The 18,179-nt window shown below is 41.9% G+C and overlaps 1 protein-coding gene across 1 annotated transcript; it reads right to left on the bottom strand.

Moving 5' to 3' along the window:
* Positions 1 to 1,550: 1,550 nt before the first annotated feature.
* LOC149447761 (surfactant protein C-like) lies at positions 1,551 to 15,952 on the bottom strand. The gene is made up of 6 exons (XM_089652084.1): positions 15,854 to 15,952; positions 10,526 to 10,663; positions 10,253 to 10,390; positions 10,063 to 10,179; positions 5,510 to 5,632; positions 1,551 to 1,916 (listed from the first exon to the last, which is right to left on the bottom strand). The coding sequence occupies exons 1-6, from the start codon at positions 15,893 to 15,895 to the stop codon at positions 1,833 to 1,835; spliced, it is 642 nt and encodes a 213-aa protein (XP_089508210.1). The 5' UTR covers positions 15,896 to 15,952; the 3' UTR covers positions 1,551 to 1,832.
* Positions 15,953 to 18,179: the final 2,227 nt, after the last annotated feature.

Raw genomic sequence — 18,179 nt, 5'->3', positions numbered from 1 at the left:
ATTTCTACAACAGCAAACAATGTTTTAGTTGGGTTTTCTTGTTCGCTAAAAAAGACATTTCACTCCAACTACTTATACTCAGCAAGGGTGAAAGAGAAACTAACTGGGACCTGGCTCTGTGTTCCTCTTTACCCACTCAGCCAAACACCTTGACTCGTGACTTGGTGATGTGAACGGTGGAGGTGGTAAATGTTTGGGACACTCAATGCATTGTGGTTCAGTTCTCCCAGGCTAAGGCACAACAACAGTACATAGAGAGCTTCATGGAATGGGTTTTCATGGCCAAGCAGCTGCATCCAAACCTTACATCACCAAGTGCAATGCAAAATGTCAGATGCAGTGGAGTAAAGCATGCCCAGTGGAGCAAGGGAGACGTGTTCTCTGGAGTGACGAAGAGAAATGTTACCGGCACACCAAGGATCTCCAATGTGGGTCCGAAAAGGCTTTAATGAAGGTTTACATAGTTACAGCAAGGGTTGCCTTGTTGTAACTATGTAAACCTTCATTTAAAGCCTTTTGTGACCCACATTGGAGATCCTTGATGTCCCAGTGACATTTCTCCCTGTTGACTCTGCTCGGTTTCTGCCGACGATTGCTGCAGCACCCACCTATGCTTACAGCCATTTCTTACAGGAAAGTATGCGTTGGGATTGTGCATTTTCTCTGGAGTGACGAATCGCGCTTCTCTGTGTGGCAATCTGATGGATGTGTCTGGGTTTGGCGGTTGCCAGAACGGTACTTGGTTGGCTGCATTGTACCAAGTGTAAAGTTTGATGGGGGGGGGGATTATGGCGTGGGGTTGTTTTTCAGGGGTTGGACTGGGCCCCTTAGTTCCAGTGAAGGGAACTTTAAGTTGTCAGCATACCAAGACATGTTGGACAATTTCATGCTCCCAACTTTGTGGGAAGAGTTTGGAGATGGCCCCTTCCTGTTCCAACATGACTGCACACCAGTTCACAAAGCAAGGTCCATAAAGACATGGATGAGTTTGGGGTGGAGGAACTTGACTGGCCTGCACAGAGTCCTGACCTCAACCCAATAGAACACCTTTGTGATGAATTAGAGCGGAGACTGCGAGCCAGGCCTTCTCCTCCGACATCAGTGCCTGACCTCACAAATGTGCTTCTGGAAGAATGTTCAAACATTCTCATAGACACCCTCCTAAACCTTGTGGACAGCCTTCCCAGAAGAGTTGAAGCTGTTATAGCTGCAAAGGGCGGGGCCAACTCAATATTGAACCCTACGGACTAACACTGGAATGCCATTCAAGTTCATGTGCGTGTAAAGGCAGGCAGCCCAATACTTTTGGCAATAGAGTGTATGTATATATATATATATATATATATATATATATATATATATATATATTTATTTATTTATTTTGTAATGTGGGGTTGGATAACTTCAATAAAACATTCCCTCAACCATTCAGAACTGTGCTTCAAGACTGTTTTTTCAGAAGATTACCAAAAGCTGTATGCTTCCTGTATTGCACAGAGAAGCACGGAGACCCTCTGATGACTTTACTGGGTATAAAATAAAGTATGCAATAATAATGAAATGTTTTATTTAAATCTTCCAATCAGCATATTGATTAGAGAGAAAAGAGGAACCAGGTAAGGTTAAATATAACCAAATAAATTTCAGATTTAATGATTTTTATAATACAGAACAAAGGATGGTGTCAGCACAGTAAGGACAGGGGTTCTGTGGATGTATCTGTGTTGGTAATTTACAAATATTCATAGAATAAGGTGATTATCATGGAAGAACTGTTTCAATTTGCAGCAAACATATTCCTAGACCCGAGAACTCAGGAAAGGATGTTTTCTTCAAAAATGCACAGAGACATGAATGTGAACAGGTCCAATGTGAATATCAACCTCAATATCCAAGGCCTTTCGCTGCAGATCCACCTGTAAGAAGAAATTACAATTTATTATTGTTGTCTATCCCTTCCCCACTGCTGCATTTTATCTTTGGAGCTGAGTGCAATGTGAATTCAACTAATTTAATATTATGACATAGATGCTTCCAAGTTCCAACATATTTTGGTTAATTTTTTTTATAAAGCCTTATGCTGGAAAACACTTCACTTGAAGCATATCTACGGTAAAAATGTAAAATCATATATTTATTTCCATATATTATTTCAATTATGTCTAGCCTATACTCCTAATCTGTGCAATCAAAAGTTTGTAAACTCATGTGAAGTGGAGTCCAAACAGGAATCACTGCTTGCAGGCAGCAAGGCACCATGGGATATGTAGTCCTTAGAAATTGAATTGTAAACAGCAGAGGAGAAGCTGTAAAGTATGTAGGGAATGCAGGAATTTGTGGAAAGAGATGTCCAGCAGACAGACAGTACCCACAACATGAAAGGAGATTTATTAAATAAGCTTCTATTGGATTGTCAATAACAACTATAATTTATGACAACTGCTGCAAAAATGACTGGAGAGCTCAATCTCAGTCCCTTGAAGACTGAGATTGAGCTTTGCAGTCACTTTGCAGCAGTTGCTTTCTTATTCTGGGTAACAATCCTGCACAATGTCCTTTTGTCTCTTTCAGTCAGCTGATCATGTTGACCCCATGCTTATTTTTATCAAAGTTTTTTCAGAAACTCTATATGCCATCATAACCTTTGTTACTGTAGCTAAAGTTGCAAATAAATTGGAAACTTCAGTCACAGAGGCACCAGCTAAGTGGCACCAACAATCTGCCCTCTTTGAAGCTCAGTAAGCTATGACATGACTCCATATTACTAGCAGTGCATGCGGTGAATGACAAAAGTGAGGCTTCTCACCTGTTAGCAGGGCTGTCAATAAGGATGGACCACTGGTCCTCCTGTAGGGGGAATGGACACACAGGGGGCCTGGACAGCAGGGGAAATCTGTACAGCAGTGTGCGGGGCCAAATTACAGGATACCCTATGAGGCTCACTGCAGCAGCTAACAGCCGGTTTCTCCCCCACTCCCTCCTACCGGCTTTCAGTTTCTGGAGGGAGAGACACACAGGGCATTGTTTCTGCAATTGTGCCCCCCTGCCCACAACACCGATCTCCCTTCCTGTCCTGCTCATATCAGATTCCCCCTGCTGTACTGTAAAGGATGTACTTTTTCTTATTACAAGAACAAGGCTTCATTCACACATGTGACTAGGAGTCAGAAAATCCAGGTGGTTGACCCGTGATTTTTTGAGTTGCCCACTCAAAAATTGGCAAAAAATTCAATCCAGGGGTTCCACACTTTTTAAAAACACCATTGTCTATCTTTCAGTATACATTCTATTGGTGATTGGAGTGAATTTTATTTTTTTTTATTGCATTTGTAAATGTTGGCCAGTGTCTCTCCCGCTCAAAATGCACCCTAGTAAAAGTTTTAAATGCTGTGGACGCAGCTTTCTTTAAGTGAAATTAATTCAAATAGGTACAATGAAGTATAAATAGATGGGTGAGCTTGCCAGTAAGTTTCACAGAGGCTAAGCAGTTGCTTGTTAGAACCAGCTTAAGTGAAATTAATTCACTTTAATGTTGAATATTTAATCAAAAGCTGTCTGTTGTCTGTCCTGTTGAAAATGTTTTCTGTCCTGTTGAAAAAGTGCTTACGGTAAATACTGTGCACATAGTCACTACAATATATTTTGGCACTTTTTGAAATTAGAACCCTGTAATGTTATTTTTTTTAAAGCTGGCAGGTGTCTCTTCTGTTCAAAATGCAACCTAGTGAAAGTGCTTAGATACTGTGCACCTAGTCACTGCAATGTTTTGCTGTCTTTTTTTAGCTAAATAAATACACTAACGTACATTTTGTATTAAAAGCTGGCTGGTGTTTGATGTATTCAAATTATTGAATTAAATACATTATATTATTGTTTTTTTGTTTCTTTTTTTTTAGATTAAAAGCTGGCTGGTGTCTGTCCTGTTCAAAATATGGCACCGTGAATGTACTTAAAATCTCTGCATATAGTTACTGCAATATTGTGATACCTTTTTTCAGGGAAACAAGTCCACTCTAATGTTCATTTTTATTTAAATCTGGATGGTGTCTCTTTTATTCCAAATGAGGCCTAATGAAAGTACTTGATTACTGTGCAAGGATTCACTTCAATATTTTGACAACTTAGCAATGAAATAAATACATGTTGATAATTTGATTAAAAGCTGGCTGGTGTATATCCTGTTCAAAATGTGGCTTTGTGATAATGCTTAAATACTGTGCATGTAGTCATTACAATACTTTCTTTTTTCAGTGAAATTCAGTACTGTGGATTGAGCCACTACAATATTTTGTTGCCTTTTTTGTCTTAAATAAATGAACTACAATGTTATTTTTTTTCATTAAACTCTGGCAGGTGTTATTTTGGTTAAACACTGTAATTTTTCTCTCGTGTTCAAAATATAGCTGGGTAAAACATCTTAAGGCTCCATGCACACTAGCGTATTTTAAGCTCGTAGGAGCGGTTAACTGCATTTTTTTCTGCTCCTAGAAGCTAAATAGTGTTATCCTATGTGTTCATGAACACTACTTTAAGCTATTAACATTTTTTTGAGCTTCAGCATCTAGGAGCAGAAAAAAATTATTGTTTTTGTGGCATTTTTCCAGCAGTAAAAAAAACTAAACGCTCCTAATCGCTGCTAAATTGCTCCTAACAGCTTTTTCCTAGCTTTTTCCATTTACTGTAAAAATGCTACTAAAATGCTAAGGCTTCTAAATGCTCCTAAATGCTTATAAACGCTACTAAAATGCTACTAAAAATGCTAATGCCAGTGTTTTTCATCCAGCGTTTTTTTCAGCGTTTTGTGAGCTTAAAAAAAAAATGCTAGTGTGCATGAAGCAGGGGCGGACTGACCATTTGGAAACTCGGGCACTGTTCGAGGGCCCGGGGTCAGTAGGGGGCCCCATGAGATGCCCCTGGTACTTTTTTCATAGGCTTTTTTGAGTTTGAGCAAGGACACAGGGGCCCCATGATCCCCTATTGCCCGGGGGCCCCATGAGTTGTCAGTCCGCCCCTGGCATGAAGAATAAAACTGTGTATAGCATTAAGCAGAACAATATTTTGTAATGTAAATAGTTTTTTATTTAATAATTACACTATAATGTTGATTTATTGAATCAATGGTGCTAGGCGTGTCTCCTTTTCAAAGAAAATCAAGCTGGAAAATTTCTGTGCATGGTGAGGCTGAGAGTGTGTACATCATAAGGGGGTCCTTACTGATTTTAGGGTTCATTAATCCTGAGTGCATTTCTGCTTGCTTGACCATGCCCTATTTATATGCTTTGCACTGAATTTTGCAAAACAAACAAATGTTTCTACTTAAACAGTCATTTACACAAGTTGTATGATTGACCACACGTATCAGTTTTGCTTCTTCTTATTTCAGTAGCTTTTCCCCACTTGTGCTTGTGCTTTCCCCCACTTGTTGCCATATCCTTCAGAGCATATGCAGGTTATACTTTAGTGACCGTGGCCTGCCTGACCCATATTATGAAATATATAAGTATCTTACCTCTTTTGACCAGTAGATGGGGACATCTGCGCAAAGAATGTTAATATTCATTCCCAAATGGTCCAGATTCGCTTTTTTTATGGGTATAACATCATAGGTTATTTCATTTCTTGGTGGAGTGTTCTGTAAAGAAAACTGATCATATTAACCTATCACCAAGCATTTTATGCTATGTAAACAAATAAAAAGAAAGAAAGGTGTGGAGGACTGGATCACTTTCCTAGTAGGTATGTAAGGGTGTGGGGTAAGAGGGTGATATATGCTCCCCTTTTTGTTGGGTGCAAACTCTGGGTCACATGGGGGACCTACCCTGAGGTGGGGTCTTCTGGGCTACACTAGGAACCTTGAACAGAGTCACTCACCTTACACATGGGGTACCTTTACTGTGCTGTGCTCATCAATGCCCAAGGCAAGGCAGGGTTCATTTCCAGGGATAACTCAACCTTAAGATGGACCTCCAACTTTAGAGATAGCCATACACCATGTACACTTGAACATTAAACTATCCTCCATTTAAAGTGGTTGTAAAGGCTCAATGGGTTTTTTTACCTTCATGCATTGTATGCATGAAGGTAAAAAACCTTATGTGTGTAGCAGCCCCCCCAGCAATCCCCCCCACCCCCAACACTTACCTGAGCCTCAAGGGCAGCAACAGGAGCACATCAGCAGCCTACCGTAGGTAACAATGTTTCAGCTGGACCCAAGGATGTCCTAGATCTTCCAGGATTGAGGAGCCGTGAGAATGTGGTCCCAAAGCAAGCCACAGTTATCACAGGGGTTGGAGGAGTCACCCATGTGCTACCTACAGCTTGTGTTGCTTTGCTCCAAGTAGCCAAAAGCAAAGTGAGAGACGTGGTCATAGCAGATGCCACTAACGTACTATTGAGTACTGACCTGGAGCAATTGGTAGCCCAGTACAAGCCAGAGTCAACCTCCCTGAATTATGCATCTCCACTCGAGGCCTCTGATTCATGTAATGTACTGTTAGGTGATTCAGTGCACATTGTGAATTCTGGGGAGGGTCAGGGGGTGAATGACTGTATACCAGGTCCTGGCCCTAGTGGGTTTCTGGAGTCAGGGTATGAAGAAGAACTTAAACCCACAATAGACTCAGAAGCTGATAATGCTTTATGTGATGTAAAATATCATGACGTGTAGTGCAGACCTTCCCTCTGCTGCAGTGGTGACCTGAAGCACCCACCAGTTGTCCTCTGACCAGATGCTGTTCACTGCTACAGAGGAACTGTCTGCAGAGGGAGCTGATCAATTCAGGTCAGACTCCTCTGAGCCTGGCCCAGAGAGCCTGAGGTCTACTCAGACTGTCGTCCCCCTGGCACCTGTGGCAGACAACTCTGAGTCCCCTGAGGCTGTAAAAATTGATGACAGCCCAGAGCAGGGGCGGATTGACCATTTGGAAACTCGGGCACTGCCCGAGGGCCCGGGGTCAGTAGGGGGACCCATGAGATGCCCCTGGTACCTTTTTCATAGGCTTTTTTGAGTTTGGGCAAGGACACATGGGCCCCATGATCCCCTATTGCCCGGGACCCCATGAGTTGTCAGTTCGCCCCTGGCCCAGAGGAACTCAGGAGTCTGACTGATGGACGGATGGCAGGATGAGGGTGTACTGGGAGCAGGATTTTGGTTCTGTACCCATGTGTAAAGAAACAGAATGTTCTTCTGAGTACCTGGTGAAAAGACACACTATGTTTCTGTAGGTCCTAGTAAAGGCCAGTATTGTGTGCCTATAACCCTGTATGGGACAAAGTCTTTGGTGGTTTGCTCCTCTGTCACCCCAGCTACCAGTACTGCCATTTTGGATCCTGGGCTGTGCGACACAGAGGAAGGACCACAAGGTGAGGGTTTAAATCTGACTCAGTCTGACTCTAATCCCTCAGCAGCTGCAGCTGACGGCACTGAGTTTCTAAAGGCTGATACCTTTGATGCTGGCCCAGAGGAACTCGGATGTTGTGCCAACAGATGTTCTGCTGAGGACAGAGTAGAAGTGTGGGACATGGGTCAGAGGACAACCCCTGGTAGAGTTAAGTCCCCTGTGACCTTCTCCTCTGTCACTACTGCTGTGGGTGCTGCCAGTGCACACTTGTTGCTGTGTGTTACGGAGGGAAGTCTACAGGGTGTTGGGGAAAATCTGGCCCAATTTGATGCTGGCCCAGAGGAGCTCAGGTGTTGCGCTGACAGGTGTTCTGCTGAGGAGGACAGAGTAGAAGGGTGTGGCACGGGTCAGAGGGTGACCCCTGGCAGAATAAAGTCTTCTGTGGATTGATCTTCTGTCCCCACAGCTATAAGTAACTTGCTTGTACTCCACACTGTGTTAACTCTTGCGGAGCTGTGTTCATACCCCAGTGTGCTTTACTGACCCACTTTGTCGAATAAGTGTAGAATGTGAAGAGCATTTGCATGCACCCCTTGACTAACTTCAGACCAGGCAAGGACAGGGTTTCAAAAGCTTTACTGAAAACTCCCAGCATAACAAAGTGCACAGTCTTTTCCTACCCTCCCTAATCCCTAATTTAGGCTTGTGGCTGCCCCAGTGTACCTGCACAGACAAGAGTCCATACTTGGTAGTATCCAAGGCTGGTATCTTCCGGGCAGACTACAAGTCCCAGCAATACTCCTACACGGTGGATGTGACAGCAAGCAGGCTAGCTTTCCAAGGTGGAACTGCTCCCCCTTCTCCTCTCTTTTAGCAGCTGGAGATTACATGCTGTGGCTTATCTGTGTCTTTCCTTCCATTGCAGCAGACTGTTTGCCTAGGCAGAACCCTTCCCCCTTTTATTAAAAGCACAGGGAGAGAGGCAGAGCTGAGCAGAAAGTGTGGGAAACTGGGTTAACTCTCCCTCCCGGCTATGATGTAAAGAAGTTTCCCTAAAAGCAGCTTTTCTAAAGACGAGGTTCTTGGGTCAGCTTGTATCTTAGATCATCTCTTGTTACATTGAGGAAAGCGACAGATTGTGTAATTGCATTTCAGAACTTGGAAGTGGTCCCACTATAATGACTTAGAAGGTACTGAAGGAAATCTGGTTTGGATTAACAGAGCCAGAATTATCCTGAGGAATAAACTGGTTAACAATAAGGAGAAAAGCCGTTTTCTATTTGTTTTTGTGGCCAGACAGTTAGTAAACAATACATTTCCTTGAACACAGTCTGAACACTGATGAAGGGGGACCTTCTGAACCCTGAAAAGTGTTGGGTTTGTATTAATTTTGACTTACATTTGACTTTATTAAGACTGGATGTTTTTGTCAGCATCTCAATCAATGAAATAAAATTTTTCCTCATTTTGGTGTTTGATGTGAACAATAACTGAAGCTCCTTGACCTATATTAGCACAATGTTATACAACCTTCTTGACCTCATTCAGTCTGGATTTCACCCGCAACACACCACAGCAACTGTTCTCTTAAAACTCACTAACGAGTTAATAACTGTTAAAAGCAATGGCCACTACTCTAAATTCTTACTCATCGCACCTTCAGTGTAACTTACAACTTTACCTCCTTCTCTCCTCTTCTTCTTTCCCAAGGTTCCATTCTCAGGTCTATTCTGTTGTCTACCTACACATCCCTGTGTCAGCTGATACCATTTCTATTCTGACAACACCCATATTTATCTTTCTGCCCCTCAGCTCACCCCATCAGGTTCTTTGTGTTTACTAACTTATATTTTAGTATAGATGACCTTTCCTTCAGCCTCACATCCAATCACCATCCAAATCTTGCCACCTTTACATTCGTAACATCTCCAAAATATGTCCCTTCTTATCCAGCGAGATCACAAAGCTACTCATTGGCTATCTTCTACTTGACTATTGCAACTCCATCCTGGTTGGCCTATCATCACATAGGCTATTCCTTATTGAGTCCATCATAAATGCTGCTCTCAGGCTCATCCATCTTACCAACTGTTCAGTGTCCACTACCCCTTTCTGCCAACCCATCGACTGGCTTTTGCTAACCCAAAAAATAAAATTCAAAATACCAACAACAACCCACAAAACCACCCACAACTGTCCCCAGTTACATCAGCAAACTCAAAATACTAACCAAACTGTTCTCTTCACTTCTTCCAAGACATCCTGCTCTCTTGCTCCCTTGCCACTGCCTCCCATGTTCACCTCCAGGACTTCTCTGGAGCCTCTCTAATCCCCTGAAACTCCTTACCCCAATTTGTCTGACTATCTCCTAGTCTATCTGCCTTTAGGTGATTCCTGAAAAACCAATTCTTCAGAGGGGCCTATCCTGCCTCTGACTAATAAACAGAACTTTTACTTTCTCCATCAGCTCAACCTTAACAAGTATTACCTTATGTATCACTTGACCCTCCCTTTTACATTTTAATCTCTAAACAAGCAGGGTCCTTTGATCCCTCTTGTACTTAATTGTATTGTAACTGTACTGTCGCTCCATTTTGAAAGTGCTGTGCAAACTGTTGGCACTATATAAATCCTGAAAAATAATAATAATGGTGTGTGTACAAGAGGTGTCACTTCTTGAAAGATAGAATTTGTTATTATAAATAATCCTTATTAAACGTACATTGCTCTGGAATTTTCTTATCATCTTCAGTATTTCAGGTATAGATGGAGTTTGGACTTCATCCATCCTCAGTAAGTAACACGCGATGCTGTTAGAATTCCGGATACCAATGATACTCTGTGAAAAAGTATTTATTCTGGTTATCATTTGATGTGATTACTGGCAAGAGAAATCACAGATCACCACTTACCCGCTTGTAGTCAAACAGGATGGTGGAAGTATAATTATTGGTGAGGACAATAAAGACTGCCACATCTTCCTGTTCATTCACCAAGATCGTTTGCTGGGAGTTGTGCCCGTCCTGAGAGCTGAGCGGTATCATCACCATCTACAGTACAAAAATATGGCCAGTGTTATCAGGAGGGCACTAAAACAGGTTACAGTGTGCTATTCCCGAACAAGATTCCTTGAAACTATTTTTAATATGTATCTGTTGGGTGTAGAAAGTTGAGATGTTTCTTACCGTTTCCATGTGTTTCTGAGTCATGTAGACTCCAATTAAAGTTGATGCAACAGTGATGAGGGCAAGAAGAAGTGCCACAGAAACTCCCACAATCCACTTCTTTTTGGGTTGCTTTGTATTGGTGAAGAGGCTGTACGGCTGATGAATGGAGAATAATAGAAAAACAGGAAACCTTTTATATAAATCATAGCATTTATCTGTCCCTATTTTGGACCCAAATCCTTCTGCTCCTCTTCACTCCACAATGCTGGTAGGTTAATTGGTTCTTATTTAAATTGTCCCTAGTATGTGTATGTATGAATGTGAGTTAGGGACCTTAGATTGTACGCCACTTGAGGGTTAGGGACTGATGTGAATGTACAATATATATGTAAAAGCACTGCGTAAATTGACAGAGCTATATACAGTGGGGATCGAAAGTTTGGGCACCCCAGCTAAAAATTTGTATTAATGTGCATAAAGAAGCCAAGGAAAGATGGAAAAATTTCCAAAAGGCATCAAATTACAGATTAGACATTCTTATAATATGTCAACAAAAGTTAGATTTTATTTCCATCATTTACACTTTCAAAATAACAGAAAACAAAAAACAAAAAAATGGCGTCTGCAAAAGTTTGGGCACCCTGCAGAGTTAATATCTTGTACTGCCCCCTTTGGCAAGTATCACAGCTTGTAAATGCTTTTTGTAGCCAGCCAAGAGTCTTTCAATTCTTGTTTGAGGTATCTATGCCCATTCTTCCTTACAAAAGTCTTCCAGTTCTTTGAGATTTCTGGGCTGTCTGTCACGCACTGCTCTTTTAAGGTCTATCCATAGATTTTCAATTATGTTGAGGTCAGGAGATTGTGAAGGCCATGGCAAAACCTTCAGTTTACTCCTCTTGATGTAATCCCCCGTGGATTTTGAGGTGTGTTTAGAATCATTATCCATTTGTAGAAGCCATCCTCTCTTTAACTTCAGCTTTTTCACAGATGGCATCAAGTTACCATCCAAAATTTGCTGAAATTTTATTGAATCCATTTTTCCTTCTACTCGTGAGATGTTCCTTGTGCCACTGGCTGCAACACAACCCCAAAGCATGATTGATCCAACCCCATGCTTAACAGTTGGACAGAGGTTCTTTTCATTCAATTCTGTGCCCCTTCTTCTCCAAACGTACCTTTGCTCATTCCGGCCAAAAAGTTCAATTTTAACCTCATCGGTCCACAGAACTTGTTTCCAAAATGCATCAGGCTTGTCTATATGTTCATTTGCAAAGTTCAAAATATGATTTTTGTGGTGAGGATGTAAAAGCGGTTTCCTTCTGATGACTCTTCCATGAAGACCATATTTGTACAAGTATCTCTTTATAGTGGAATAGTGTACCACAACTCCAGTGTCTGCCAGATCTTTCTGGAGGGATCGTGCAGTCAAACGTGGGTTTTGAATTGTTTTTCTCACAATCCTGCGAGCTGTTCTGTCTGATATTTTTCTTGGTTTTCCAGATCTTGCTTTAACTTCCACTGTTCCTGATGACTGCCATTTCTTAATTACATTCCGAACAGAGGATATTGACATCTGAAAACGCTTTGCTATCTTCTTATAGCCTTCTCCAGCTTTGTGAGCGTCAACTATTTTCAGTTTCAGTTTTCTAGACAACTGCTTAGAAGAACCCATGGTGCTGATTGTTGGGGCAAGGTCAGATGAGTCTGGGCATTTAAAACCTTTGAGATTGACATAACAAGGTCTTCCCAGACGATGATTGAGAACAATCCATGACACTGGCAGGTCTCAGCTTGGCAAAGGGGGCAGTGCATGCTATAAATTCTGCAGGGTGCCCAAACTTTTGCAGACGCCATTTTTTTGTTTTCTGTTATTTTGAAAGTGTAAATGGTGGAAATAAAATCTAACTTTTGTTGACATATTATAAGAATGTCTAATCTGTAATTTGATGCCTTTTGGAGATTTTTCCATCTTTCCTTGGCTTCTTTATGCACATTAATACAAATTTTTAGCTGGGGTGCCCAAACTTTCCATCCCCACTGTAAGTACCTGAAATAAATAAATAAATAAAATAAATAGTACTTTTATTATGGACTACTTACAGTCATTATGTCACTTTCAGAAAGGTACTGGTATGGTGTACTCTTGTGTTTTAAAAATACAGCATTCTGTGGCATTGATAATACTGTTTTTTTGTTTTTTTACTTGCAGATTTTTACAGTCACAGCTGCCCACTAAGCATACCATCCACTCCCTGCTGTGTTACATCTTACAGATATACTAATTCAGACATCAAGCTCGTTGGACACATTTGGAATGAATGGGAATGTTAAGCCAGAATTTCAACAGTCATCCTTGAAAATCCGAGGAAAATCTTTCCCAGAAGACTGGAGGCTGTCATAGCCATAAAAGTAAATGATACGTCCAAAATTCTGGCTATATAGTATACAGTCAGGTCCATAAATATTGGGACAACGACACAATTCTAACATTTTTGGCTCTATACACCACCACAATGGATTTGAAATGAAACGAACAAGATGTGCTTTAACTGCAGACTGTCAGCTTTAATTTGAGGGTATTTACATCCAAATCAGGTGAACGGTGTAGGAATTACAACAGTTTGCATATGTGCCTCCCACTTGTTAAGGGACCAAAAGTAATGGGACAATTGGCTTCTCAGCTGTTCCATGGCCAGGTGTGTGTTATTCCCTCATTATCTCAATTACAATGAGCAGATAAAAGGTCCAGAGTTCATTTCAAGTGTGCTATTTGCATTTGGAATCTGTTGCTGTCAACTCTCAAGATGAGATCCAAAGAGCTGTCACTATCAGTGAAGCAAGCCATCACTAGGCTGAAAAAACAAAACAAACCCATCAGAGAGATAGCAAAAACATTAGGCGTGGCCAAAACAACTGTTTGGAACATTCTTAAAAAGAAGGAACGCACCGGTGAGCTCAGCAACACCAAAAGACCTGGAAGACCACGGAAAACAACTGTGGTGGATGACCGAAGAATTCTTTCCCTGGTGAAGAAAACACCCTTCACAACAGTTGTCCAGATCAAGAACACTCTCCAGGAGGTAGGTGTATGTGTGTCAAAGTCAAAAATCAAGAGAAGACTTCACCAGAGTGAATACAGAGGGTTCACCACAAGATGTAAACCATTGGTGAGCCTCAAAAACAGGAAGGCCAGATTAGAGTTTGCCAAACGACATCTAAAAAAGCCTTCACAGTTCTGGAACAACATCCTATGGACAGATGAGACCAAGATCAACTTGTACCAGAGTGATGGGAAGAGAAGAGTATGGAGAAGGAAAGGAACTGCTCATGATCCTAAGCATACCACCTCATCAGTGAAGCATGGTGGTGGTAGTGTCATGGCGTGGGCATGTATGGCTGCCAATGGAACTGGTTCTCTTGTATTTATTGATGATGTGACTGCTGACAAAAGCAGCAGGATGAATTCTGAAGTGTTTCAGGCAATATTATCTGCTCATATTCAGCCAAATGCTTCACAACTCATTGGACGCTTCACAGTGCAGATGAACAATGACCCAAAGCATACTGCAAAAGCAACCAAAGAGTTTTTTAAGGGAAAGAAGTGGAATGTTATGCAATGGCCAAGTCAATCACCTGACCTGAATCCGATTGAGCATGCATTTCACTTGCTGAAGACAAAACTGAAGGGAAAATGCCCCAAGAACAAGCAGGAACTGAAGACAGTTGCAGTAGAGGCCTGGCAGAGCATCACCAGGGATGAAACCCAGCGTCTGGTGATGTCTATGCATTCCAGACTTCAGGCTGTAATTGACTGCAAAGGATTTGCAACCAAGTATTAAAAAGTGAAAGTTTGATTTATTATTATTATTCTGTCCCATTACTTTTGGTCCCTTAACAAGTGGGAGGCATATATGCAAACTGTTGTAATTCCTACACCGTTCACCTGATTTGGATGTAAATACCCTCAAATTAAAGCTGACAGTCTGCAGTTAAAGCACATCTTGTTCTTTTCATTTCAAATTCATTGTGGTGGTGTATAGAGCCACAAATGTTAGAATTGTGTCCATGTCCCAATATTTATGGACCTGACTGTATATTAACCGTTTGCCCACACACTACAGTACATATACTGCAACAGGATGGCAGTTACAAGCACCATGATGTACTGGTCTATCGTTGCCTCTTTCTGGGTTTTGGGTACAGGCCCCCGCTTGCCTACACCCCTGTGAATTTTGTCAACAAATCCAGGCCAATGATTCATGGGCCAGGACCTGTCGATTGTCTGTGTCGAATCACAGCCTACAGTCCTGTGTTGATAAACAACACAGGGCTTTATACAGAGGGGACAATCACTATGTTTCTTTTCTCTGCTAAACAGGGAAAAGAAACACTTCATTTTCTAATGAAAAGCAGCACATAGTACACACATTAACACTTGTTAGGCAGACAATTAATCCCTTGATTGCCTTTAGATATTAAGCCCTTTCCAGCCAATGTCATTAGTACAGTGACAGTGTATATTATTAGCACTGATCACTGTATTAGTGTAATTGGAGATGTCAGTGCCATTTAGTCAGTTCCTACAAAGTGTCAGTTAGTGTAAGATTGCCTTCAGCACTATTACAGTCCAGCTATAAGTCGCTGGTCGCCACCACTACTAGTATAAAAAAAATGAAATAGAAAATTACAGTATACTGTATATACCATCATTTATAGATGCTAGAAATTCCATGCAAACCAATTAATATACATTTACTGTTTTTTTTTTAGCACAAATATGTTTCAGAATATATTGTGGCCTAAATTTATGAAGAAATTTCGATTTTTTTAATCTTTTATTGAATATGTTTTATAGCAGAAAGTAAAAAATGTTTTGTCTTTCAAAATTTACGTTTTTTTTTTGTTTTATAATAAAAAAAATCGAATACCCCCCAAAAGAAAGCACTATTTTTATGAAAAAAATTATATAAATTTCATTTGCGTACAGTGTTGCATGACCATGCAATTGTCAGTTAAAGTAGCGCAGTTACATAACAAAAAATGGCCTAGTCATGAAGGGAGTAAAATCTTCTGGAGCTGAAGTGGATAATATACAATTTCACACCCAGATGTTTTATCTACATATGATATATGCACATTATAACCTATTTAGAGCTTTAGATAGTAAGTGAAAGTGATGTGAGGGTGTTATGTACCGGATGTAATCAGAGATAAAAGTTGGGGAGAAAGGACAAGGTGCAGCTATACGGCCTCCTGGGCCTGTACACAGTCATTACCTTGTACATTCTCTGTAGTCATTGTATATAATAGACAATAAATGATATTGGAGGCAGTAGAGGAACTCACAGGAAGGTCTCCATTGTTGTTCTTGGTGTCTTTTTCCTCCATGTTCCAACAAAGGGATCTCTTGGAAACGGCTCCTCACAGATTAAGTGTTGGGGTATTTATGGACCAAGGTAGGTGTGTCCCTCTCCGGAGGTATTTTGGACTGGTTTCCAGAGATTTTGCACAACAAAAGCAGTTTCCATAACAAAGGCATTCATCCATCCAATAAATACATTGGAACAAATATGATGTTTGCAGTAGGCGTGCAAAGACTTAATTCCCCAAGATTTAACAAGACAGAGAACGTTCTATAAAAACAAGGAAGTTGTGGTTGAAAAATAAACATCTATACTTGCAGATAGCATAATAATCAAAGTATAGCTAAAGGCAAAAACTTTTCTTTAAGTTTGATAGTGTAGTGAGGGGTTAGAACCACTGTCTGGATTTTATTGCTTTCCATGTGGCCATTTCTCTGACATTGGAATGATATTCTTTCAGTACCTGTGGAGTCTACAGGACAGGAAGTGATGGGAAATCTCAATAGGACAATAATAACACAGATGACAAAAAAAGAATGGTTTTACTCCTCCACTGCTCTATCCAATGTGAAAAATGTTTTGGCTTGAGATACTGTATAATTTTAGATAAGTATACTTTGACATTCATCAATAACCTAGAAGAGTGTTTGGAATCACAGGGAGAACAACAGGTCAATACAGCTCCGGACAAGGTATACGGTATGAATAAGGCCCCACGGGCTGAAATGTGTTAAAGTGGGGGTCAGCAACCTGTCAATCACGTTCTGTCAACCACAGGCAGGTGACAGGTAGACCGCAAACAGGTTCCTCCCCCCTTCCCAAAGCCTCCTCTGCTGCTGCTGTCATCCTCAGTGCACAGCGGAAAGCGGAAGGCAGCACAGCTCAGGACGGATGACAGGAGGGGGAGCTGGCCAAATGAATTGGTTCAACCTAGATCAGCCTGGAAACCAATCATCGGCGGGTTAATATGAAAAGTTAATTTGGCCAGCTCCTCCTCCTGTCATCCATCCTGGGCTGTGCTGCCTTCCACTCTCCGCTGTACACTGAGGATGACAGCAGCAGCAGAGGAGGCTTTGGGAAGGGGGGAGAGAAGACATTGCTTGGGGGGAAAGAAGGGGGCCAGAGGTCATGAGGTCACCGCTATGGGGGAAAGGGGGACAGAGGATACTACTTGGGGGGAGGTGATGTGCAGAGGAAACTGCTATGGACAGGGCCACCCCCATAGCAGTGTCCATATCACACCCCCCACACACAATAGGGCCCATTTCCCCCATAGCAGTGACCTCTGACCCCTCCCCCCCAGCAATGTCCTCTGCCCCACTTTCAACCATAGCAGTGACCTGTAGCCCCCTCTCCCCCCACCAGCAGTGTCCTCTCCCCCCCCTTTTCTTCCATGGACAGGTATTTTAGAAATCTGAACTCCCAGCAAGTGGCTGTGGATTAGGATTTTTCTGCCCCCCAGCTACCCTAGTGCCCTAAGGAAGCTTACTAAGAAGCCTCATGCTGATGCCCAGCGTATGCCTGCTTAGGCAGCCACCTTAGGGCACCAGGGTAGCTGGGGGGCAGAAAAATCCTAATCCACAGCCACTTGCTAGGAGTTCAGATTTCTAAAGTACATGCCTTCCGACGATCCCCTTTATTGTCCCCCTGGAGCAGCTGAAAGCTAGCATCTCCTCCTCGCCCTCCCACCAGCATACAGCTGCTTCAGGAGGAAAATCCAGGAGATCGGATCAAGTAAAGGCTCCCCCCCCACTACCCCTTCCACCCTTGTCATTCCTTTTTTTCTGCTGCCTGGCCCTTCCCCCAAGTGCTCTCCTTTCAGTGGGGCTCCTAAAGAAATTGTGAAAAATATTAAAAAATAAAAATGTAAAAAATAAAAACTACTGACACTAACCTCTGCCCTACATACATCAACCACTGCCCTACTGACATCAACCTCTGCCCTACTGACACTGTCCACTGCTCTACTGACACCATCCACTGCCCTACTGACACCAACCTCTGCCCTACTGACACCGTCCACTGCCCTGCTGACTGACACCGGTTCACTGCTCTACTGACATCATCCACTGCTCTACTGCTTGACACCAACTTCTGCCCTACTGACACCGTCCCCTGCCCTGCTGACTGACACCATCCACTGCTCTACTGACTGACAACAACCTCTGCCCTACTGACACTGTCCACTGCCCTACTGACCGACAATGTCCATTATTAAAGTAGGCTAAGTTTGTATTTTTACAGTCACATTTGTTTTATATTTTCAACATTTTCCTTGCTATTTATTTAGGCCTTGCTAGTAATTTTTT

The sequence above is a fragment of the Staurois parvus genome, unplaced genomic scaffold, assembly GCF_062004578.1.
Source record: "Staurois parvus isolate SC_StPar_1 unplaced genomic scaffold, SC_StPar_1.0 ptg000671l, whole genome shotgun sequence".
Lineage (NCBI taxonomy): Eukaryota > Metazoa > Chordata > Amphibia > Anura > Ranidae > Staurois > Staurois parvus.
Note: the sequence above shows the minus strand (reverse complement) of the source record. Positions and strands in the feature narration are given on the sequence as shown.

Excerpts from the sequence above, each read along its gene's own strand:
- LOC149447761 (XM_089652084.1), bottom strand. The coding sequence starts at position 15,895 with ATGGAGGAAAAAGACACCAAGAACAACAATGGAGACCTTCCT. Across the intron at positions 10,391-10,525 it reads CTCAGAAACACATGGAAACG|ATGGTGATGATACCGCTCAG; the intron begins GTAAGAAACATC and ends TTTGTACTGTAG. Across the intron at positions 10,180-10,252 it reads TCCTGTTTGACTACAAGCGG|AGTATCATTGGTATCCGGAA; the intron begins GTAAGTGGTGAT and ends ACTTTTTCACAG.